Source organism: Capsella rubella, unplaced genomic scaffold (genome assembly GCF_000375325.1).
Source record: "Capsella rubella cultivar Monte Gargano unplaced genomic scaffold, Caprub1_0 scaffold_7, whole genome shotgun sequence".
NCBI classification, from domain to species: domain Eukaryota; kingdom Viridiplantae; phylum Streptophyta; class Magnoliopsida; order Brassicales; family Brassicaceae; genus Capsella; species Capsella rubella.
The window spans coordinates 17,037,525-17,061,682 of record NW_006238917.1 but is presented as its reverse complement, the minus strand read 5'-3'; the positions used below and the strand labels follow the sequence as shown (position 1 = coordinate 17,061,682).

Sequence of the window (24,158 nt, the reverse complement as noted above, 5' to 3'; positions counted from 1 at the left end):
TTGGCTATAGGAATTAATTTTTTGGAAAGCTGAAAATTTGCTTTTTTTAGGAAAAATGGCTTTGAACAGCCAAAATAATTAAGGAAATATTTTGGCTGTGAATCAAAAAAGGAAATACAAAATTTATAAAGTTTGATTGCTGTGGATTTGTAACTCTGGAAAAAATATGGATGTGGAAAGACTCTAAAGCAGCAACCAGCCATAAAATATGAGTTTTGAGAAATTGAGAGCTTTAGGAGGGTGTATTCAAAATAGAATTTTAAGAGATTTGTGTAGAACTTATAAATCCACTGTTATTCAAACATGAATTTAAAAAAGTCTCATGAAATCCACTGTTATTCAACTAATGATTTCAAAATCCGCCTTAAAATCCACTTTTATTGAAAACAATTTGTGGATTTGGCTTTTAATGATTTTGAAGGATTTCAGAGGATTTGGGAGGATTTCCTTAGTTAAAAATATAGAAATCCGAATCCCATGGTTTTTGGTGAGATTTGAAAAGATTTTACAAAAGTCATATGAACTTTCCTAAAATCATCAAAATCATTTAAAACTCAATAAAACTCAAATCTCTTAAAATTCCATTTTGAATACACCCTTTTTAGTTTTGAGTGATTTCCTAAAGCTTATAAAGAGAGATTATTCTTTATTAATCTTTCAAGGTTTCTTAATATTCTAGACGTGTAACATGTTCATTTACTCGTTGCAGCGACAGCGATGAAGGTTGGCACTGAAATTTCTAGCTAGCGGCCTCGCAGAGTCTCCAAAATCAATGATGGCGGCTTCGTTCTTCGATATCGTTCATCACATCACGCCTTATAAACTCTATGCACATTGTTGCCATACCGGGAAAAAAGGCAATATATGCTATATGTTATCCATGGCAAAGGATACCATAAAAATCGTAAGTATGGAAAAGGACTGTCCACTTAGCGTGGCTGTCCCTGTGAAGGGGTACGCAGCACTTGGTGGTATGTGCACTGTCCAAATTTGTCTTTCCCATCTAATTGCTGATATATTCACGTTACCATATATAGATATAGCCATATTTAATTTATGTTTTGTTATTATGAAAATGGTCCCTTCACTGCCAAATAACACTGTCATAATGTTGAGGTTTCAACGCATATCTTCCAATACGCATTGAAGTTTTGTTTATCGTGTGATCTAAATAATTGCTCCATTTATCTTTTAACAAAAAATCAATAACTTTACTGAAAGTGACGATGAGTTGTTTTCTAAATATTCAAAACTATTTTCTAAATCCTACACACTAAATATAAATAGTCAACCCTACCACTTAAAACTATACCCTAAATATAAATAGTCAACTCAAACATAAAAAAGGGAAAATTTTACACTTTCAAAATTCAATTTTTGATGTTTGTGGTATTTTTGCAAAAATTAAACTTTTATTATATTTTTGGAAAAATAAAAAAATTGTGGTATTTTGGAATAAAAAAACTTAAAAGATGGTATCTTATGGAATTTCTCTATATATATATAAACATATAATAAATTAAGATATCAATATATCCAAAATATGAGACCGGAAACAGAGTAGTATAAAATTTAACCAATCCAATTATTTGCTAATATGAAATTTTTGCCATTTAAGTAGACATATATCAAAATGTTGCATTGACGATACTGTTTATTTTTTTTCCAAAAAACATATATCTCACAAATTATACATTGTTTGCTAAACATATGTCAAAAGGGTTTACGCTTATGATTTCGGCGATACGGCATACTTTAGGGCATGACTTCATTCCTGGTTCTATCCACGCCTGTAAATAATAAGCTTTTGGGCCGTCGTTGATATTTTCAGGGCTACAAGCAAAACATAAAAAAAAGGCCAAAATAAAAATTTAATTTAACCATTTTGCAGGTGGAGGATCGAACCAAAACAAGTAAGTTTTAAACCTAAGAGAAACACATTTTAAGGCTTCTCAGACTTCTTACTTCTGGTTTCTTGATTCTTGATTTCTTGAGTTCTTGAATTCGATGTTCTTGATTCTTGATTTCCTTTTTTTTTTGTTTCTTTCAGCTAATTTGTTGTGTTTCGTCAATGGTTTTTCAACAGGAGGATCACGGTACCATGGAAAGGCACCAATGATTCACATGTTCATGATATGTGGAAGCAATGTTAATTCCTCAAATCGAATGTTTCCAAGGTGGTTCATCGCGACTCTTCAAAACTCTCAACACCTCAATTAGCTTTTAGTTAACTTACATGTTGTATTTTCATTGGACTGTAATATCAACTTTCCGGTCTAATTTTGTTGCTGGTGGTATTTAGTTTGCAAGAACAGAAAAGATAATTAATACCGGCGTTCGAACCGACTCATGCCACTGCTACAATCATAAGAGAGAGTCTCCGATGCAAAGAAACAGGAGAAGCAAAAGTGATACTAAAATGCTATGTGTGGACATGGCCACTACGTACGACCTTACCTCTTACGACAAGTATTTACAAGGCAATTTGATAGATTTATGATTCAGCGAAGAGATGACACGAGAGTCTTTGTCCAAGGTTCCTCTTGTTGTTTAGCTCCAATAGCCTATACCGGTTTGATATATTACAGATTTTTTTTGGTTTGTGGCATTTGAGATATGAAACTTTTTTTTTTTGGGAAAAATGAGATATGAAACTATATACTGTAACTGTTTTTAAAATTATTAATGCAAAGTTCAAACGGTTAACCGGACTGAACACAGAGACAAACCAAAGTGATGCCCATCCCTACTCCAAAGTATATGTAGTTGGAACATTGTTGTTGTCAAAAATAAATTGGAGCTTAGTTGTATTTTATAAACATGGTCTTATTAAATGAGATTAAGAAAGATACATCAAATAACGTAAGATAAAAACATATTCGAGTATGCTCTAGCTTGGTGAAGAATGTATCGTTTCATGTAGATGCTTCGTTTGTAATGGGTAGGACTTGGACACCAATTTGTTGAAGCATATTGCCGGACATTCCATGTAATACAACGATCTTGTAGCCTTCCTTATGGTGAACAAAGCTTGATATATCAACAATGTGAGAAGATGATGTGCTGCCACTACCAACTGAAGTAGCATAAGCTTTTAAAAGTAGCAGAAGCTTTTAAGGATAGAACTACAGATCCGTTGATTTCTTAGAATACCTGAAATCTAGGGTTTGAGAGTCTTCATTTAAATTCTTCGCAAAAGCTCTTGAGCTTATAAATACTTTTCACAATGGTTTATAAAAACCTTTTTAAAATCTTGCGATTAATCAGTTCATCAATAACTGAATACAATAGAAGGCCTAAGAGGCTATTTATAATAAAACATTAATTCTAAAAATTATAATATTTTAGAATAACTATAATAAATTAACTAAAAAGAAAAAATAATTGAATAATTTAGCTGCATCACTTACAATTTCATCAGTAAATGCGACATACATATAGTTGTAACATTATTATGGCCGGATCCATCAACCACGGTTTCTCTTGGACCTTAGAGCAACCTCAACGCCAGTCTTTGATAAGGGGTTCTGACTAATTAAAAAATATCAAGTAGTAATAAAGGAGGAGAGAAGTTGTGACTCGTCTCTCAAACGAGAACGCCAGAGAAACGGTTCTCAACAGCTGTTATTTTACAATAGGTTAGTTTTTTTTCTTTCTTTTTGATTATTTAAATAAATAATAATTAAAAGAAAATGATTAAAATAAAATATTTTTAGAAACGGTGAGGGTATTTACCGATGAAGTTGTTCTTAGACCCTAAAGCTTCCAAGCTTTCTATAATTTCTAACCTATGTTGGTTATTTGTACACAACAAAAAAAAAAAAATTGTGAAATACTTAGTTTGTTGGTAACATATGGAAGATTATAAGAGACTATAAAATATAGGATATAGAAGGGAGATTAAACTATGGGACAAAAATCCAAATAATTTGTTAGAACATGTTTTGTGTTATTTTTGTTTTTAACCAACTCTTTGGTTTTGTATTGGAGATTTGTTCATATGTTAGGACCAAATAAATGCTTGTTGCCTAATAATTTGCCTAAAAATATTTGAAACAAATTACCAATAACATGAGATCATTGAGATGATGAAAGTGCTGATTTACATAAAGCTTCAATAAATAAAAACTTACCAAAAGTTTTGTTAGTAAACAGTTTTTTACTTTCATAAAGCTTCAATTGCTCTTTTGTTTTTATATTTGTACACAACAAAGAGATCAAAGAAGAGGATATTTGTACACAACTCTCTTGTAACCACAAGAGAGTTGGTTAAAGAAAAAAAAGGATATTTTTAAAATACCTATTTTACAAATAGAGGAAACTAGAGAGTGTCTTGAAACAAAATCAACGTTACAACTTTAAAATTTTATAGTATTATACAACTTTACCGCTTTTGGAATAATCACTATTCAACTAATAATGTATCGAACTATGTGTATTTCCTGCAAGTTTATAAACTTTTATGTACAAAATTGATATTAAAAAACACAAGTACTCTTACCAATATAATTTTGCCACGTAAATTTCTCTTTTACAGTTTAATTTAAAAAAAGAAGTGCTGAACAGATGATAAATTAAACGTGTAAGGATGAAAAAAAAAAACTAAAACCAAAAATGATTATTAGGTTAGGATTGAGGCCAAAACTGATTATCAATCTACAGAAATAAAAAAGAAAAAACTGTAAAAAATCTATATCCCACACAAATGACGATAATATAATCCTTTTTTCTCGCCCATCCTTCTAAAAAAAAAGCACTTCATCCACTTCATCCACACAAATGACGATAATATGTAGTTTGGCTTCCTTTCTAAGAAAACCTAGATATAAATTTTATTCAAGTGAAAAAAAAAAAAAACATGCATTATATTTGGTCTCATGTTATTGGTAATTTTAGCGCACCACGCATTTATATTTGGTCCCAAATCTCCAATTCCCAAAAAAAAAAAAAAAAAAAAAAATAGAAACACCTAAAAGCACGTTCTAACTTCTAACAAACTATTTGGATTTTGGAGAGACAGTCTATAGCTAGAGAGCATGTAATAAACTTATCAAACAAAGTTTGTGGTTACCCATTATAGACAACCTAGTATTTAAGGGAGCCTTGTTTCATCACAAATTCATCAATTCAAGCTTATAACTCTCCACATATACATTTTCGCAATCAAACAACTGATCAATCCAAAGATGGAAGGCAAAACTTTGATTATAAGTATGCTCGTAATGAGCCTCTTCATGGCACAAATCCAAGTCGATGCAAAGAGCTGCTGTCCTAACACCTTTGCTAGAAATATCTATAATACTTGCCGCTTTTTCAAATTTCCCAGGGAAGACTGTAGAAAGAACAGTGGCTGCACATTCGTTACTAGTGGTACATGTCCTGACGGATTTCCTAGGGATAATCTCGAAAACACAGGTAGATTTATTAATATTGTGCTTTATTAAGTATGTTATTTGTTACAACATCATTCAAGATTTTATTGTTTCTTTTGTGTTTTGATTTTTGTCTTAAAGGTGATGTTGTAAGTGAATACTGCAAGGTTGGATGTGTATCCTCTGTGTGCAGTGCTTTAACCACTCTTCAGACCTCCGGTAAAGCAACCATTCGAGAAACTCTTTATCATTACTAATACTATCAATTCTTAAAAAATAACAAACAAGAGAACATATATATGATACGTTTCAAATTTTGTTTCGATAACTAGATGCAAGTGAAATCGTGAATAAAGCTGCTGGAAATTGTGCCTTGGCATGTTCTACAGTCTGCACCAAGGGTTCGATGAATGCAGTGGAAACTGCCTAGACAACCATATCCATGAAATGTATTGTATATTTGGAGGTGAAAGGGGTTGGCATCTTTCACAGTGTTGCTTTTGTTGTTTTCAATAATTGTCAGTGTATGTGACAAAAATATAGAAGGTTATCAATCCTTAGATTGTATATGCCTTCTATTCTCTATCTTTTCTGCTCAACGACTATTTTCACTCGCTTTTGCCTTAATTAAACTATACTAAATATATATAAATATCATAAAATATGCAGATGCTATTTCTCGACTACATATATAACTAGAAGAAAATTTAATAGCACCAAAATATTTTGAACCATAGTAGTGTGTATTAAAATGAAATTATATATAAATATCAAATAATAGTCGAAAATAAAGAAAATAAATCCATACGTAAGAGTAAATATCAAACGGCACGGACTTGGTTTCCGAAGCCATGTCGCATTTGACCTAACTATTTTCATTGTCTTTTATTCCCTCATAATACATATTTACTTTTACCTTTGATTTTGCTTCAAAATTTTATAAATTAATTTACGAACACATATTTAGCATAATTACATTCTTTTTACGTAAGTATGTAAAAATGTTCAGTTTCGCTCAAAATTTCATGGAAGACGAAGTTGAGTTGCGTGCCATAATTATAATATTTGAAAGATTATAATAAACCCTCTAAATCATTGTTAAAGTTACTGATGATTTGGACTTTAAAAGTTTGCAAGAAAATATTACATCGGTGTTTCAAAACTACTATACATGTATTTGTATTTGTTTTAAGCCAGCTTTACTGTTTAGTATCTTTCCCCTATACTGTTTAGTATCTTCTTTCAATGATTCTAGCCAACCTCCACACTAATCTTTTTCGATATTTTCCTTTCTTTGTAACTATAAAAACAATTAGATTATCAATTACACCAACTAACTCTTCCTTAGATGGCTGACCGAGTAAGAACAGGAGCCAGAACTCAGGGTTTGGGTATCTATATATGGCCGTACCCGTATTGTTGGTTTAAGCTTGAATATATATAGCTTGAGTTATAAGATAACTGAGATATGAATTAATAAAGAGAATAGGAAGTTTAAAAGTTTATCTATATTAGATTGTAGACTTCCAACTTAAAACCAACTAGCAATTAGTGGAGAGACCCCTCTATCTTATATACTGTCAGGATCCTTATCCATCTTCCGGTATGGGATATTGTATCCCTAATAAACATGTATACTTTCTTATTTAGATTAGCTAGGGTTTTGATTATGATTTCTCTATGTAAGAAGATGTCAATGTGTGACATAAATTATGAGTTTTGAGAGATTGAGAGTTTTATAAGTTTTGAGTGATTTCCTAAAGCTAATTAATAAAGAGGGTTTATTCTTTATTAATCTTTTAAGATTTCATAATTTTCTAGACGTGTAACATTGTTCTTTTACTCGTTGCAGCGATAGCGATGAAGGTTTTCACTGGAATTTCTAGCAACTTCGCAGCGTCTCCCAAATCAACAATGGCAGTGACATTACAACAACCTCTCACATTGTTGCCATACTGGGAGATATGCAATAATTCATAAAAATTGTCGAGTATGAAAAACGACTGTCTACTTAGCGTGGCTGTCCCTGTGGAGGGGTACGAGGCACTTGGTGGTATGTGTATAGTCCAAATTTTTCTTTTCCATCAACTAAATTGCTGACATATTCACGTTACCATATATAGATATAGCCATATTTAATTTATGTTTTGTTATTATGAAAATGGTCCCTTCACTGCCAAATAACACTGTCGTAATCTTGAGGTTTCAATGCATATCTTCCAATACGCGGAGTCTTTAAAGCACGATACACAAATGTGTGGCAAGAGATACTTGCTTTTGTCTCAAGTCCTCAGGTGGATTGCATCGAGGGATTTCTTGCACGCTATGTTCTTCAAGCTACTGCCCACACTATTTGGCGAGAGAAAAATGGCCGACATGGAGAAACACAGCAGAATACAGTCCATCTAATTCGGTTGATTGATTGACAAGTCCAAAATCAGATCTCAACCATTCAACGGATGGGTAATAGACGATACGAGCAAGGACTACAACTTTTGTTTTATTCTCAGCGTTAAATTTATTTAAATAAGTTTATTTAAACAAGTTTTTCAAATCAACTTCAGTTACCCGATGCACTAGTTGTAAAAACGATATTTTTTCTTTGAATATAATTTAACATTAAATTAAAAAAAAAGATATACGAAACTTCAGAATTGCTATGAATTAGTTTACAAGAAAAATAACTGTAAAATATATGAACTATTTTATTATCCAGCACTTAATTAAATTATCGTACATGTTAATCTTTACACGAAAATATATTTTTAAACTATATATGTAACTTTTTTTTTTTTTACTTATACACTACAGCTTGGCATTTAAGATATTAAACTATATAACTGTCGTTATTTAATTATTAATTAATGCAAAGCTCAAACGGTTAACTGGACCGAACACAGAGATAAACCAAAGTACTCCAAACTATCTGTAGTTGCAACATTGTTATTGTCAAACATAAATTTGAACTTAGTTGTATTTTTGAAACCTTGTCTTATTAAATGAGATTAAAAAGACACACCAAATAACATAAGACAAACAACGTATTCGAGTACAAGATAAGGAGATTTATTAAAGAAGTATGATCAAGCTTGGTAGAGAATGTTTCGATCGAGTTCAGTTTGATGTAGATGCTCCCTCGTCAGTAATGGGAAGGACATGTACACCAATTTGTTGAAGCATGTTACCGGATATCCCATGGAAACCAACGATCTTGTAGCCTTGCTTATGGTGAACAAAGCTTGATATTTTGCCGAATCCAAAAGCTGGAGAGGTTCGTTTATTAGTCTTGAACCTAAGCATGAGTATAACATTAAGATCATCACTTCCATGTACTATATCATAATTTCCCTCCACTGTTGTGATGTATTCACTTGGATAGTCCAGCTCAAACTTGAAAACAAGAAAAAATCCGAATCCATCAGGGACACAATTTCATAAATAAAACATATGCAATAGAAACTTGAGGATCAAAACCAAAGGATAATCACCTCTTCAACTCCATGTAATGTGTTGGTACCATGATCAGCTCCAAGCACCACCCTGTTATCCTTGCTATACATAAACTTGACGAATACAATAGAAACCTCGCCTTTTCCTATATATATCTTTCTCACACCATCGAAATTATTCCCATCTTCCCAAGAAGCACCTCCAATATCACTGCCACCTAGTGCTTCTAACTTTTCCCCAGCAGGAGTTGGAGGTGTTGGAGAAAAATATGCTCCAAGATTACTAAGTAATCCATAAGATAATCCATAGAAGCCAACAAGAGCGCAACCGTTGTTCTCGAGCACAAGTTTGGTATGACTTCCATTTGAGAGGTTTCCATATGTTGGAGAAATTCTCCCTTTGGATGTTTTGAATTTCAGCGATGTAATCCCTCCTCGGTCTATGAATGTCCCTCCCACGGATTTCATGGTCGAATCCATCGTCCCACTTCTTGCCACCCATACCACCTTTGGCTTCTAATCTCGTAGGGGTGATAGAAGTGAAGTAAGCTCCAAGAGAGAATATCTGTACCCTATCAGATCCATGAAACCCAATGATCTTCTTTCCTTTGACTGCTAGCGTGAACATAGTACACTCATAAGTATACCCCATCAGTTCAGAGGTCCTGAAATTGGTTTTGAATTGAATTGCTTTCAAATCATATGACTTTATGTGGTAGTACGCGTCAACAGATTCAAGATGTTCGTTTTGTAAATGGTTGATCTCAAACTGCAAAATTAGTGAAAGTAAAAACACCACAATAACGTCAGCATTATATATCAACTTCACCTAAAAATGAGTTTGTGATGATCAATACATTAATCTTCTAGGCGATGAACGTCAATTCCTAAATAATGGACTTAAAAACAGTTTAAATTAGTATTGTTCAATCAGAAGCTCAAAATGGGACTAGCACCTGACCCTGACCAATTCAGCAGAGACATTCATGTATTTTATATAAATTTAATTGTATATATCTAAGTTATTATGTATGTTGAAAATAAATTAAAAGCCAATAAAAAAATAACAAAAAACTAAATTATTAGATTCCTCGACCAAAATAACATTGACTTTTGTTTTGACAGATTTTGCCAATACAAAAATGTCTATGTGATTTTGGCCGCGCAGACACCTTAGGTAGCCGAGTCCTAGAACATACCGTTTGTGTTAAACCATAGTCAAAGAAACCATGGATTGATCCATCTTTCGGTTTTCCATTCTTAACATAGTTTATATACAAGGATGCTATGCCTTGACGACTCCCTTGTACGAATATCTTTGTTACATCATCATGATCAGATCCATCATCCCACGAACGTTCACTCAACTTGATTCCTCTTGCTCCCAACTTTTGGATCATCTTGAAACTGACTATATCAATCTTAACAAAATACAGAAAAAAATAATGTCAAACGAAGAACCAACACAACCAATTGCATAAACCGAGCTGCGGAAGATCAAATTTCTTAGATGAAGCGGATTTACGCGCAACTACTACCATCTATCAATTAAAACATAAGGGGATATCTAAAATTCTACAACTTTAAAGACTAAATCTACAACTTTACAAAAACAGATATTGATAAGATCTTACTTATGGTTGAAAACATTGGAACGAAGAAAAAGTAATCCTACTTATGGGGGAGAAGAGAAAAGAGCTGACCTCTGAATTAAGATGACCAAGCTTCTGTGTTGATCCCCAAGTCTACTACCATGGACTTGTCTTTCTTTCATATATTTACACAGAACTACATAGGACGCTGCCGCAAGTTGCATGATAAAATATTAAATTTGTAACAAGAGATAACAAAGACTACGTGAAGTCTTCCACAAACAAAAACGATTATTTAAAAACGACCTTACATCTCATGGACCGCGTAGACTTTGTTTTTTTATGATGACCAAACAAACCTATTTGAGTATACTTTAAATCAGTGTCTTCCCACACTACTCCAAAACCTTAATAGTCGTATAACACTTCGGTTAATATAATCCAAAATTCCAAAGTAAAAGAGCAAATTTATTAGGGACAAACATGCGCACAAAGTTTCAAAATACCAATCACCATGATCGGTTTCCGATTATGCATGTCATCCATAATTTTGTTTTCTATCATCCACGAAATATGGAATATATGCTTTAAGATAATATCCTAATTAGTACTGACTTAGACATTTAGATTCTTTTCAAAGCATCTAACCTATCTACTACTACTACAATAAAATATCTCAATTACTACAACATATTTACTTTCTCCATCTCTTATTACTCTACTACATGTTCTAAACAGACAAAAAACAAATATTCTAATATCACTCAAGAGTAGCCAATGCTTAGGGGCCTAGGGCCATATAATTCATAGGCTAATTTAAAATTTATATTTTGGTATTGGTTGTTGACATAGAAAAATTGACAGGTATGGGCCAAAAGTTTTTCTAATTTTTTTTTTTGTTTTTCCAAGAGATAACTACACATTTCTATGTCTTAATTTGATTAATAAAAAATGCTAAATAAAAATTCTTCTCCTTGAGAAGGACAAGTGGGTTAGTGGTTCTCACCTCTGTTGCCTTTTCACCAGATCTGGGTTCGAGTCCGGTCCCTCTCAAATCTCTCTCAAAGAGAGACGTATAATTTGTAATGATGACAAAAAAAAAAAATTCTTCTCCTTAGTTTTGCATGGGTTAAGTAATTTGATTTATAAAATATCCTATATCATATTCTTCCTTACCTTTGCATGGGTTAAGGTTCTTTTAAGTTTTGAACTTGTCACATATCACTAGTTGATCAGAGTCCTAACAGTCCTATGAAAGTTTTTTCTTTTTTTTGTTACCCGTGAGAACATGTTCAATGATTTTTAAAAAGAGTGGTTTGTGATTAGTAAGTTATATTATAATGAAAAAGTACGATCAAATGTTTCTGAGTATACTAATTTTAGAGTGATTAAAGAAACATTTTACTCTGAACATATAATTATTAGTCGTTTGATGACAAAAAGAAAATAATCACCCCAAACATGGTGGACCTAGAAGAATTTGTTTTCGGTTATACTCTAACCCCAAAAATAAAAAATAGAACACCTTACTAATCACAACTAACATAATATATATTTTCGATTAAATTGTCTTTCATAATGTTAAGACTAGACCATCCATCAAAATGAAGTGAAACGATCCGATCTTTGGTTCTATTTTGTTCTCGATCCCTAATTATACTATTCCCTCCGTTTTGAAATAGAAATCTTTTGAAAAAATACGCAGATTAAAAAAAATTACTTTTTTAAAAATAAAAACATTATTTAACATTTTTTAATATTTACATTAATACAATTTCGTCAATGTAAAAATAGAATATATAATATAAATTTTTAAAACCAATAAAAATCTAATGAATTGTGCATAGAGCTGAGAAAATCATTCATTTTTGAAAAACAAAAAAAAAGCCAAAAAATCATGTATTTTAAAACGAAGAAAATACTAATTTTAGAACTGGCACCTAAACTATTAATATACGAACTAAGCACTAAGCATTTGCATTTGCTCAATTGCCTGAAACCTAAATCTTAAACATTTGACTCTTCTCTAAAAAAATAAGAGTGTCCTCCCACACTACTTTAAAGTTCAAACTTAATAGCATAATTAGCATTGTAACACGTCGGTAAACTAATCTAGTAATTATAAAAAAAAAATCAATAATTTAAAAAAGAGCAAATTTAGGGAACAAACATGCGCACAAAGTTTCACCATGATTAGTGCACATGTGTTCACCATTCATTCACATTGCTTTTCTTAATTTTACCATAAACACTTTTAAAACAAAAATCTCTTTTTTTATTCCTTTTTCCACCCACACCATACCTACACTTTTTTACTTTCCAAAATTTTAAATTATTCCTTATGAAAATAGTAAAATACCAGTAAATTTCGTATAAAAATAATTACTCACGTGGCATTTTATACGGCTGTGATTTGAGAATAATTTGATGTGTAATTGAGATTTGCAACCAAAAAAAAGCTCAAGTCAATGAAGAAAAAGACGAAAAAAAAATGATAATGATGATGAGATCAAAGACACAACACAAAAAAAAAGAAAAAAAGTAGTCTTTCTTGTTGCACATGTCTGACTATCTCATAGGCGTAAATCGCTCTGTCAAATATCTCCCTGACCAAAGAGAGAGAGAGAGACAGAGTTGCCTCCACGTTTGTCCAGACAAGACTCACGCTCTTCCCTTTTCACCACATTCTCTTTCTTTCTTCTGGTTGCTTTAACTGTTTCTTGCTCCAATTTCGAATCTTCCGCGTGAAAGCTCCAAAGTTTGGAACTTTCTACAGTTTTGTTCATCTGGGTCTGCTCTGTATTGTGCCTTTAGTTTCATCTGAGCTTAAAGTTTGAATCTTTACTTCTGGGTATTGAAGTTTTTTAGAAATTAGGTTGCTTTTTTGCTCAGTAGGTTTGACTTGAGGTTGCAGAAGAATTGGGGAATTGAAATCTGATTTGTGGAATTAGGGTTTGGTTTGTTTGTTCATAAAGCTTCAATCTTTGGAATTGAAATGGATCGATAACGAAAGTGTTAGTAAGAAAAGTTCACTGCTTTTTTAGATTCGTTAAAAGAAATGAGTTTGATTCCTCCTTTACCGATTTTATCACCACCGCCGTCAAATTCTTCTACCACCGCACCTCCTCCGTTACCGACCACTCCATCTGCTCCACCTCCGGTCACACCACCTCCTTCTCCGCCGCAATCTCCTCCACCTGTAGTATCATCATCGCCACCGCCACCAGTTGTATCATCACCTCCACCTTCTTCTTCTCCGCCACCGTCACCTCCTATTGTTACTTCGCCTCCTCCCACCGTTACTTCTTCCCCTCCACCTCCTGTGGTGGTTTCATCCCCTCCTCCATCAACTCCGGCGACAACGCCACCAGCTCCTCCGCAAACTGTCTCACCTCCTCCACCTCCTGATGCTTCTCCCTCACCTCCAGCACCACCAACAACAACAACTCCTCCGCCAAAGCCTTCTCCTTCACCCCCGGGAGAAACAACACCTTCACCACCTAAGCCTTCTCCTTCAACTCCATCTACAACCACATCTCCTCCTCCTCCTCCTCCAGCTACCTCTACTTCTCCTCCAGCTTCAAATCCTACTGATCCTTCTACTTTAGCTCCTCCTCCAACTCCATTACCTGTTGTTCCTAGAGAGAAACCAATTGCTAAACCAACTGGACCAGCTTCAAACAATGGAAACAACACTTTGCAGACTGGTTCTTCGCGTGGAGTTGGTACTGGTGGTATTGCAGCTATTGGAGTGATTGTGGGATTGGTTTTCCTTAGCCTTTTTGTGTTGGGTGTGTGGTTCACTCGGAAACGAAAGCGAAAGGACCCTGGAACCTTTGTTGGATATACTATGCCTCCTTCTGCTTATTCATCTCCTCAAGGCTCAGGTAATATAACATATAAGAACACACCTCAGGTTCTGTAACAGCATTGTGTATCTAAGATCCTTTTGCATTTAGAATATGGTTAGAAACTTTAGTGCATTCGTTCATTCACTGTTTGAGAACTGTTGAGAGAAATGTGTATTGAGTGTTGTGAGTACTACGGTTTTAAAAGCTTAATGAGCATGGAACACTCACTGAGTTTTGGATGCTATTTTCTTCAGAAGTTCTGACACTGTGTTTCTATGTCTTGTCTGTACAATGTGTATTGAGTGTTGTCAATAGATCAGTTTCAGAACTTATAAGCATGACACTATCGCTGAGTTTTAGCTGCTGATTTTTCTTAATGTCTGATCAATCTGCATCAGATCAAATGTTTCTACTGTAGTTAGCTTCTGATGTGGGTTTATGTGTCTTTTCTGTACTGTGTTGTGGTTTATACTTTAACTCTAGGATATAAAACCATGTATGTAAATACATAAGAAGCTACTTTATACATGCCATATATAGGACGAGAACGACTCTTATTTCTGATCAGTTGTGTAGGTTCGTAGATTGTCTCTGTGCTAATCATCAAATGTATGAACCAAGACATCCATGATTTGTCTTTCTTATTTGAGTAACACATTATTGAGTTGTTTATTAACTGAAAAGTCGTGTTGACAGATGTAGTGCTCTTCAACACACATTCTTCAGCTCCTCCTAAAATGAGAAGCCATTCTGGTAGCGATTACATGTATGCGTCGTCTGATTCAGGCATGGTTAGCAACCAAAGATCATGGTTTTCATATGACGAATTATCTCAAGTTACAAGTGGGTTCTCCGATAAGAATCTTCTCGGTGAGGGAGGGTTCGGCTGTGTATACAAAGGCGTTCTTGCAGACGGAAGGGAAGTGGCAGTTAAACAGTTGAAGATTGGTGGAAGTCAAGGAGAGAGAGAGTTCAAAGCAGAAGTTGAAATCATTTCTCGGGTTCATCACCGCCATTTGGTTACATTAGTTGGTTATTGCATCTCGGAGCAACATAGGTTGCTTGTATATGATTATGTACCTAACAACACTCTCCATTATCATCTCCATGGTACTTGCCTCATCTTCTTAAACCAAAAACATGTCTTTTTATAACTACATAAACTTCAATGCCTGTGTCTTTGCAGCTCCAGGAAGACCAGTTATGACTTGGGAAACTCGGGTAAGGGTCGCTGCTGGTGCAGCTCGAGGAATCGCATACTTACATGAAGACTGTAAGTTTTACTGCTGTTTATTAATTTTGGTACTGATCTTAATTTTGATTCATTCTTATGTTCTGCTTCTCTCTTTGGCAGGTCATCCCCGTATTATTCACCGTGACATTAAATCATCCAATATACTTTTAGATAACAGCTTTGAAGCCTTGGTAACATAATATTAACTCATTCTAGTCATTAACAGTCTTTGTTTCGCCTCGCTGACCAAAGAAAGTTTTTTCACAGGTTGCGGATTTTGGGCTTGCTAAAATAGCACAAGAACTGGATTTAAACACACACGTCTCAACACGTGTAATGGGAACCTTTGGGTGTGTGTGTATGCACTATTTATTACAATGTTCTTTGTGTGCAAATGAACTACTCACAGAGAAGTACTAACCGATTTTAACTGTCAACTTTTCGTAGGTACATGGCTCCTGAATATGCAACAAGTGGAAAGCTATCTGAAAAGGCAGATGTTTATTCGTATGGGGTGATACTGTTGGAGCTTATAACTGGCCGCAAACCCGTAGATACGTCTCAGCCACTTGGTGATGAGAGCCTTGTTGAATGGGTAAGTACTACTAGGTAGAGTTAAAACTATTTGGTTTGATCCTAATGGTTCAGTGAATTGGTTAAATGAAATTGCATGTCTTGTTTTTGGGATATACTTTGAGTACTATTTAATTAACCCTTTTACGTACACTCTTGCTGGCTATTACCCAATTCAAGGTCTGAAAGACACAACTCTGAATTAAACTACTGTCCTCTAACCCTCTCTGGTGCAAAAACTTTTATCAGGCAAGACCCTTGTTGAGTCAAGCAATCGAAAACGAAGAATTCGACGAGTTAGTAGATCCGAGGCTAGGGAACAACTTCATCCCAGGAGAGATGTTCAGAATGGTAGAAGCTGCGGCTGCATGTGTCCGCCACTCAGCTGCAAAAAGACCAAAGATGAGCCAAGTGGTGAGAGCTTTAGACACACTTGAAGAAGCAACGGACATAACGAACGGAATGAGACCAGGACAGAGCCAAGTGTTTGACTCGAGACAACAATCTGCTCAGATAAGAATGTTTCAGAGAATGGCTTTTGGTAGTCAAGATTATAGTTCTGACTTCTTTGATCGGTCACAGTCACATAGTAGCTGGGGAAGTCGTGACCAATCCAGATTTGTACCTTAAGTAGTTTTTATTGGTTTTTGCCACTTTCTTCTTTCCCCTTAAAACATGTCTTGTATATTCTTTTGCATGATATAATGTAATCTTTTAAAATATACATAACACATAAATTTGGTAGTCTATTGATTCAAAACCTCAATTAAAAACAAGTCAACATATTGAAGCAACATGGTTGAGACTTGAGACAAGTCTTGGTCTTCCTAAGTATCCTGACCAGTTGAAAATTTGTAGACTCGACCACAAGCATTCATGTTGAACAGCACCACGTTCATCATCCTCAACATCCCAAAAATTCCCGAAACTATAAAAAGATAAATTAGATTAAAACCATACCGTGCATCACAAGGAAACAATAGTTTTGTCTCAAAAAACTTACTTTTAAAACTGAGAAGTCTAGTTTTCGCAAGTTAGGAGAATCTTTGAGAAATTGGCGAAGGAGATTTGAAGAAACCTCCTTTTTGCGCACACATAGCTCAAGATGTTCAAGCTGGTCGAAAACAAAACCTTCACCATAAACATGATCCTCCTGCCCACATATTAATACTATCATTAAAACAATTCTAAAAATGAGCTAGATTGAAGATTTTGCAATTCATAAAATGTAAACTTTATTACCTCTCTACAACATATTGTGAGACGCTTGACAGATGTGATTGATCCAAAACACTCTTGAAAGGGTCGAACATCGACATATGCTTCCCTCAGCCTAGGCATATTCTTAATCAAAGAGTAGTGTATCCGTTGAGTCCAGTCTTCAAGTTTCAAATACTCTAAACAAGGAGTATCTATCTCATACCCATCTAAGCTAAAATTACTATGTAAAAAGAGTGATAAACTCCTCAAAGACGGGATGGTTAAAGTGAACACTCTCATATTGTTACTAAGCCAAAGCTGCACAGATAGATCTTCAAGAACATGACAACCAGATAGAATATGTTGAAGACATCTTCCATCTATGGGTGCAACAGGTTTAAGTTGCAAAGTTTTGAGAGAAGGAAGACAAACCATAGAAGGAACGTCTTTGAGAGTCACGCGGTTGAGTTTCAAGCTCACAAGCGATTTGCAAGTAAAGAAGTTGCTTGGAAATATGTTTTCATTCTTGGGAGAATAATCAATCTCTAGCTCACGTACATAGCGAGAAACCGCGATTTCAATCCACCGTTTGATATCTTCAGGTTCGATTTCTCGATTAAAATATATGTGGAGACTTAATCTTTCTATGACATGAGCTCTATGTAATGGCAGGTTCTTGTATATAAAATCACGAAGTCCATTCTTTTTAAGCCACAAAGAAAAGAAATCAAGTTTAGGCAACCACATCCAAAGACACTCCCATCGCTTAGACAAAATGCAAGTGGATACAGCAACGTTTGTTGGAAGAAACGTTAATATCTTCACGAGAACGTCATCACTCAATCCATTGATTTTGTCCATATCTTGCAATTTCAAGCGACAAAGAAAAAAGACACAAGATAACAACACTATAAGACTCATAGGATTTGTATTGAATAGGCAAAGTAAACGAATTAAAAACATAGCCACGCACATAGGTAGAAGAAAAAAACCATAGAAAATACTGAAATTTTTGAAAGATGCATGGAACAAGACAAAACCTAGAAAAACCTGTAAGCTAACCTTGAGTTAATGTTAGTGCAGGCTCGATTGTTACTGGAACGATAAAGCTTATAATCTCTGCGACAGCGAATAGTTTAAAATGCCCCCATAAACCCTACTGATTGTTTCACAAAAAAGAAAAAAACCCTAATGATCAAAACATAGTATGTTATATAATTGTTTGGATATGATGCAATGTATTTTTTAATAATAAAAGTTAAATTTTTATAATTATCATAATTTTATGAAGGTTTTATAAAAGGGTTGATTTGGAAATTTTATAAATAAAATGTATTAATGTTAAAATAAAAATATAATATATATGGATTAATTACTCTATTTAGAGGAATACATATTAGAGTAAAACTCATCTCAATTATAGAGTTTTTCTATTTTAGATGCAAAAATAGAGAAATATACCGGAGATAGTCTAAGAAACATATTTGTCACGTGGCTCTACATAATTGGATTTATAATAGAAATAAATTATTAAAATATATTAAATGATTTAAAACTATAAGTGAGAGATTGAGCGTTATAACCTTATAATAAAAGTTACCCCATATATCATACTATATTAAACAAATAATTAACCATCTGAAACATGAACTTTGTGAGACTAATAGCTTGGTTGTGTGGTAAATGTTAATAACTCACTATCAGTGATGTAGACAGAGAATTCTAGAAATAGGATCAACAACTTGGAAATTAATTACCTCTAAACATATTGTGAGACGCTTGACAGATGTGATTGATCCAATAAGACACTTAAGAATTGGGAGTTCAACATCGAGATATGCTTCCCTCAGCTTAGGCATATTCTTAGGTAAACAGTAGTGTTCCTCATCATTCAAGTCTTCAAATTTCAAATACTTTAAAGATGGAGTATCTATCACATACGCATCTAAAACCTTTTAAGTCTGTATATAGAGTGTTAAACTCTGCAAAGTCGGGACGATGATAGTTAACGGAAGAGCTTCCTCATTGAAGTAATGATAAAAGTCCACCCATAGATCATCAAGAACAGGACAAATAGATAGAAGATCCTGAAGAGATCTCCCATCTACGAATGACACACCGTCAAGGTGCAAAGTTTTTAAAGAGGGAAAACAAACCATAGCGGGAACATCTATGTTACCCACAAAAAAAAGAGTTTCAATGTCACCAGCGATTTGCAGGTAAAAAAGCTACTCGGAAGTATGTTTACGTCCACCAATTGAAAAGAAATATGAAGCTCACGTACATGGCAGATTTTTGTTGATAAAATCCAGAAGACCAAGACCAACCCACTTCGTAGCAAATGGAATAGTGTAGTCAAGTTTAGGCAACCACAACCAAAGAAACTCCCAACGCTTAGACAAAACGCAAGTGGATGCAGCTTCTTTTGTTGGAAGAAACGTTAATATCTTCACTAGCACGTCATCAGGCAATTCATTGATCTTGTCCATATCTTACAAAACCCAAGTTACTGTTAAACACAAAGAGAAGAACACCAAAAGAGTCAAGCTAACGAATTAGTAACAAGACAAAACACAGAACAAGTCACACACAGGACATAACCCTACAAAAAAAAATATGTAATGTTGAAATCAGAAACAGGAAAGAAAAAATAACGGACCTGTGAATTCTAGTCGTCTACGAATAAAGAACGAAGGGTGAAAGCATTTGGTTTATAAAGAAAGAATGCATGCAAATAGAATCGGAAACGTCTCCATATTATAAAAGGCTTCGTAAATGACAAAACTTCATCGAGACTCACAAACTCATTGAACCGTTTATCGTCTTCGGCCTCGTTTAATGTGAAATTGTTTTTTTTTCTTTTTAAACGTACTCTCAGGTGTAAAATATGAGAGTGTGAATGGTTATAGTGGTCGGGATGGACAAATCTGTCAACGGTTTAGTCTACTCTATTTTTAGGACGGACAACAAACCGCGGTAAAACAACTCTATTGACTATTGAGACGGGTTTTTTTTTGGTATTTTTTGAGACCGCACTACTAAAAATACAATTAGTGAATGGTAAATAAAAAGCGGTTCGGTCCATACATGGTTTTGTCTGCTCCAGCCGCTGTAACCATTCACACCCTGACTGTTTGATTTTTTTTATTATTATATTTTTTCTAAATTAACACATTTTTCTTTTGGTTTTCTTGAAATATGTTTTTTTTTTCTTTTTCCTTTTCTAGAAATATGTTAGTATCATTTAACTAGATTTTGAAAACAAATTTTACATGACTCAGAAATGGTACAGCTCTTTTGAGTCATTTTTACATATCTCGGTTTCACTTAAATATGTATCTATTTTTTATTAACTTTGAGCTGAAATCAATTTTAATATACAAATTTATACCCAAAAAAAAAAAAAAAAAATTAGAGACGACTCTTCATATTCTGTTCAAAATCCAAATGACAAACAATTAATGACAATTAATTGACATTTACCACCATACAATATATTTCAAATGCAACCATTATTCCAATGTCTACTCGGAGGAGAGAAGGTACTTTCAGGTTTGTAGTGTATTTCACTCTTTTGATATTTACATTAGTTTAAGTAATGGATACAAATTAAGTACGTTGAGTAGGTCTTCCTTTTTAAAATTTTTTTAATGCCATTAGCATGTAGCAGAATGAAAGTTTTTGATGGGTAGATTTCGCCGTCGAGGAAGACAGTGGGAGATACTTGGGAACGACTTAACTTTTGATGATACTGTGGGTACCGGAATCGGCATTACGGGCTAACGGCCTGCTTCGTTACCGGGCTGTTAGCCAAGGCCCATTATAGTAGCTGATCCCGGCCCACTAGGCGTATGCTGTCAAGGAGTCAGGAGTTCGAAAAGAGAATCGAAACGGACTATCAGCGGGTCAAGCGGAGCCTTGATGATGAAAGCGTGATTTACGGAGCGGAGCCCGCTAGTCATTAATTGTATGTTAGAATAGTATAAGTAGGGGGAAAGAACTAACTGTAAGAGGTCGGATTTTTGACTGAAAAATACTGAATAAAGCTTAAAACAATTCTCTCTCGTTTAGCAAGTCTTATTGCAAGTTCGGACAGGGAATCAGGAACCCACTCAAGTTCGTCCCATCTCCAGTTCGCGGATCCCACTCCCACATTTTGGCGCCGTCTGTGGGGACACTTATTCCCTAACCCACCGTTCCCTTGTTTCCGACCTCCAATCATCAGCCTAGTAAGATGTCGGGTGATGACAGCCAGGTAACTCTCAATTTTATTCAAAAGTTGCTGCAGGATTTATCTGGTAAGACGGAGCAGCAGCAGTCGGCTACAGCTGCACTCTCGGAGAAGCTCGGAGGTTTCGAAGAGCGGTCCACTGCTCAGGTGGCCGCCCTGTCCGAAACCGTCTCCGAGCTTTCCAGCGCCCATAATGCCTACGCGGCTCAGGTGGATGCGCTCATGGAGGGAGCATCTGTTGGCACAACGCCCCGCAGGCCCCGGGTGTTGGACTTTGGAGGGACGCTACCAACAGCACTTCCGGGGAGCGGGCGGTCGGCTGTCCCAACCACTACGAGTTCGGCAGGAGATCAGCCAAGGGAGGCTGGTCTGTCGATGTCGGCGCCCCCGCAGAGGGCGGCCATTTCAGACTCCGGTCGGGAAACTCCCCCTCCTGCGAGTAGGAACTCCACGCCTGGTCATATCCGCACTCCACCTCGGCATGCGGGGGTGATTGCGCCCAACCCCGAAATTTCATTCCTCCAGAACGAGATCCGGGCCATGCAGTCAAAGGTCCATCATGCGACGAGCTCTGCTCCGGACATCGACCGGGTCATTGAGGAGTCAAAGCGAACTCCTTTCTCGCTTAGAATCTCAACAATGCGTATCAAGGATGCGCGGAAAGTCAAGTTTCTCAGCTACGAAGGGAAAGGAGACCCCAAGGTCCACCTCCATACTTTCCTCCTTACGGTGGGAAGGGTGGATTTCGAGCCTCACGAGGAGGATGCAGGGTATTGCAAGCTCTTCGCTGAAACGTTCGTCGGACCAGCCCTCCTGTGGTTCGCTTCGCTTCAGGAAGGCACGATCGATAGCTTTACCCAGCTCTCCACGACATTCGTGAAGCAGTATTCTAGTTTCATAGGAGTTGGGGTGACCGACGCTCAGTTGTGGAATCTAAGTCAGGGACCGAATGACTCACTTCGGTCTTATATCACAAAGTTCAAAGAGATAATGGTTCAGATCCCAGGACTCTCCGATTCGGCTGCTTTGTCTGCTCTCAAAAACGGTTTGTGGCACGAATCCCGGCTCCGGGAGGAGCTGACGGTTAATCGCCCATCCAATATCCAGGATGCCCTTCATCGGGCCTCGAACTGGATAGTGGCGGAAGAGGAAAAAGCCGCGCTTGCGAAAAAGTACAAGGTGAGTCCCAAGCCGAGCTTCGATCAAGGAGCCCGGCGGAGTTCCCAGGGTCAAAGGCCGGGGCCGGGCACCTTCGCGGTGGATCACCAGAAGGGAGGTCCGAAAGGGGGGTCATCGAAGTCACAGTTCGGGCCGCGAGGTAGGAACGGGGCCTCGCCCACCAACAAATGGGTCCGAGAAGAGCAGGACGATGACTCCTTCTGCGAACTCCACAAGGTCGCTGGACATGCCACCAGGAACTGCAAAAAACTAATGCACCTGCTTGCGGAGAGGTTCGTTAGCGGGGGGATGCCAGATATAACAATTGACGAACTCGATCAAGCGCAGAACACTGTCCAGCTCGTGGCTGAAATGGCTGCTGAGGAGGAGGAGCTTCCCCCGGCAAAAAAGCCTAAGGCCCTTATCGAAGAGATCCCCCAAGGAACGAAGAAGCGTATTGACGTCATCATGGGGGGGTCTAGGATGTTCCGGAACTCCATCAGAGCCATAAAAGATCACCAGAGGAAACTGAGTGAGTCAGGTCCGAAGAGGCAGAAAACATGCGAGGTTTACCCCGAGATAACTTTTTCTGAGAATGAGACTGAGGACCTGGACTCCCCCCATGACGACGCTCTGGTCATTACGTTGGACGTAGCGAACCACGAAGTGTGCAGGATATTGGTCGATACAGGGAGCTCGGTAGACCTAATCTTCCTGGATACACTCGTCAGGATGGGGATCGATAAGAGTCATATTACGGGACCTCCGGCCCCTCTGGTATCATTTACCAGCGAGACCTCAATGTCTTTGGGGACCATAACCCTCCCGGTTGCCGTGCAAGGAACGTCTAAAATGATAGAGTTCACTGTCTTCGACCGACCTGCAGCTTACAACGCCATTCTAGGAACCCCGTGGTTATACCAAATGAAGGCAGTCCCGTCTACCTACCACCAGTGCGTCAAGTTTACAACGCCGAACGGAGTCCGCGAAATCTTGGGGAGTCAACGCGTAGCCCGGAGCTGCTATCTAGCCGGACACAAGCTATTGGTCCAATAGCAACCACAGCTCGGGGGCGCCAAGAACCCGATGAAGGGCAAGATTAGCGGCGACCTCTACGAGGAAATAGAATTAAATGAGTTGTTCCCCGAGCAGAAGGTTAAAATTGGGGCGGGTTTGTCCCCGGAAGTTAAAGAGGAGTTGGTCAGCTTCTTACGCCGGAATAAGTCAACCTTCGCATGGGAAGTGAAGGAAATGGTTGGTATCGATACTAACGTAATAACGCACGAGCTCAACGTCGACCCGGCTTTCAAGCCAGTTCGGCAGAAGCGTAGGAAGTTGGGAAAAGAGCGGGCTGATGTGGTAAATGCCGAGGTGAACCGGTTACTCGAAGCTGGGCTTATCCGAGAAGTCCAGTACCCAGAATGGTTGGCGAACACGGTGGTAGTCAAGAAGAAAAATGGCAAGTCACGGGTTTGCGTTGACTTTACTGATCTAAATA

At 36.5% G+C, this 24,158-nt stretch overlaps 5 protein-coding genes, 1 long non-coding RNA gene and 1 pseudogene across 6 annotated transcripts; 4 read left to right on the top strand and 3 right to left on the bottom strand.

Moving 5' to 3' along the window:
* Positions 1–853: 853 nt before the first annotated feature.
* Positions 854–2,649, top strand: LOC111829713. Its single transcript, XR_002833074.1, has 4 exons — positions 854–971; positions 1,832–1,913; positions 2,087–2,177; positions 2,303–2,649. It is a non-coding gene; the product is annotated as an uncharacterized LOC111829713 (long non-coding RNA).
* Positions 2,650–5,186: 2,537 nt separating this feature from the next.
* LOC17879708 (probable thionin-2.4) lies at positions 5,187–5,813 on the top strand. Its single transcript, XM_006282693.2, has 3 exons — positions 5,187–5,415; positions 5,514–5,591; positions 5,705–5,813. The coding sequence occupies exons 1-3, from the start codon at positions 5,187–5,189 to the stop codon at positions 5,800–5,802; spliced, it is 405 nt and encodes a 134-aa protein (XP_006282755.1). The 3' UTR covers positions 5,803–5,813.
* A 2,564-nt stretch (positions 5,814–8,377) lies between these two features.
* LOC17878588 (jacalin-related lectin 47) lies at positions 8,378–10,801 on the bottom strand. The gene is given in 6 exon segments (XM_023779505.1): positions 8,378–8,762; positions 8,861–9,231; positions 9,233–9,590; positions 10,021–10,242; positions 10,525–10,621; positions 10,725–10,801. Coding segments are annotated over 4 exon segments (1,206 nt in total). The 5' UTR covers positions 10,222–10,242; positions 10,525–10,621; positions 10,725–10,801; the 3' UTR covers positions 8,378–8,486.
* Positions 10,802–12,994: 2,193 nt separating this feature from the next.
* LOC17880713 (proline-rich receptor-like protein kinase PERK8) lies at positions 12,995–16,824 on the top strand. Its single transcript, XM_006282820.2, has 7 exons — positions 12,995–14,300; positions 14,961–15,374; positions 15,451–15,537; positions 15,619–15,689; positions 15,766–15,848; positions 15,946–16,093; positions 16,321–16,824. The coding sequence occupies exons 1-7, from the start codon at positions 13,472–13,474 to the stop codon at positions 16,699–16,701; spliced, it is 2,013 nt and encodes a 670-aa protein (XP_006282882.1). The 5' UTR covers positions 12,995–13,471; the 3' UTR covers positions 16,702–16,824.
* Positions 16,825–16,975: 151 nt separating this feature from the next.
* On the bottom strand, positions 16,976–18,132 carry LOC17880547 (FBD-associated F-box protein At5g38590). Its single transcript, XM_023778596.1, has 3 exons — positions 17,314–18,132; positions 17,075–17,221; positions 16,976–16,999 (listed from the first exon to the last, which is right to left on the bottom strand). The coding sequence occupies exons 1-3, from the start codon at positions 18,130–18,132 to the stop codon at positions 16,976–16,978; spliced, it is 990 nt and encodes a 329-aa protein (XP_023634364.1).
* An 823-nt stretch (positions 18,133–18,955) lies between these two features.
* On the bottom strand, positions 18,956–19,976 carry LOC17879724 (annotated as a pseudogene).
* Positions 19,977–22,492: 2,516 nt separating this feature from the next.
* On the top strand, positions 22,493–23,716 carry LOC111829493. The gene has a single exon (XM_023778595.1). The coding sequence runs from the start codon at positions 22,493–22,495 to the stop codon at positions 23,714–23,716; it is 1,224 nt and encodes a 407-aa protein (XP_023634363.1).
* Positions 23,717–24,158: the final 442 nt, after the last annotated feature.

What these genes read in the sequence shown, in the direction of transcription:
- LOC17879708 (XM_006282693.2), top strand. Translation starts at nt 5,187, where the DNA reads ATGGAAGGCAAAACTTTGATTATAAGTATGCTCGTAATGAGCCTCTTC. An exon ending in GGATAATCTCGAAAACACAG is followed by an intron (nt 5,416 to 5,513) that starts GTAGATTTATTA and finishes TTTGTCTTAAAG; the next exon opens with GTGATGTTGTAAGTGAATAC. An exon ending in AACCACTCTTCAGACCTCCG is followed by an intron (nt 5,592 to 5,704) that starts GTAAAGCAACCA and finishes TTCGATAACTAG; the next exon opens with ATGCAAGTGAAATCGTGAAT.
- LOC17880713 (XM_006282820.2), top strand. Translation starts at nt 13,472, where the DNA reads ATGAGTTTGATTCCTCCTTTACCGATTTTATCACCACCGCCGTCAAAT. An exon ending in TTCATCTCCTCAAGGCTCAG is followed by an intron (nt 14,301 to 14,960) that starts GTAATATAACAT and finishes TCGTGTTGACAG; the next exon opens with ATGTAGTGCTCTTCAACACA. An exon ending in ATGAGAGCCTTGTTGAATGG is followed by an intron (nt 16,094 to 16,320) that starts GTAAGTACTACT and finishes AACTTTTATCAG; the next exon opens with GCAAGACCCTTGTTGAGTCA.
- LOC17880547 (XM_023778596.1), bottom strand. Translation starts at nt 18,132, where the DNA reads ATGGACAAAATCAATGGATTGAGTGATGACGTTCTCGTGAAGATATTA. An exon ending in TCACAATATGTTGTAGAGAG is followed by an intron (nt 17,222 to 17,313) that starts GTAATAAAGTTT and finishes TGTGGGCAGGAG; the next exon opens with GATCATGTTTATGGTGAAGG. An exon ending in TAGACTTCTCAGTTTTAAAA is followed by an intron (nt 17,000 to 17,074) that starts GTAAGTTTTTTG and finishes ATCTTTTTATAG; the next exon opens with TTTCGGGAATTTTTGGGATG.
- LOC111829493 (XM_023778595.1), top strand. Translation starts at nt 22,493, where the DNA reads ATGGTTCAGATCCCAGGACTCTCCGATTCGGCTGCTTTGTCTGCTCTC.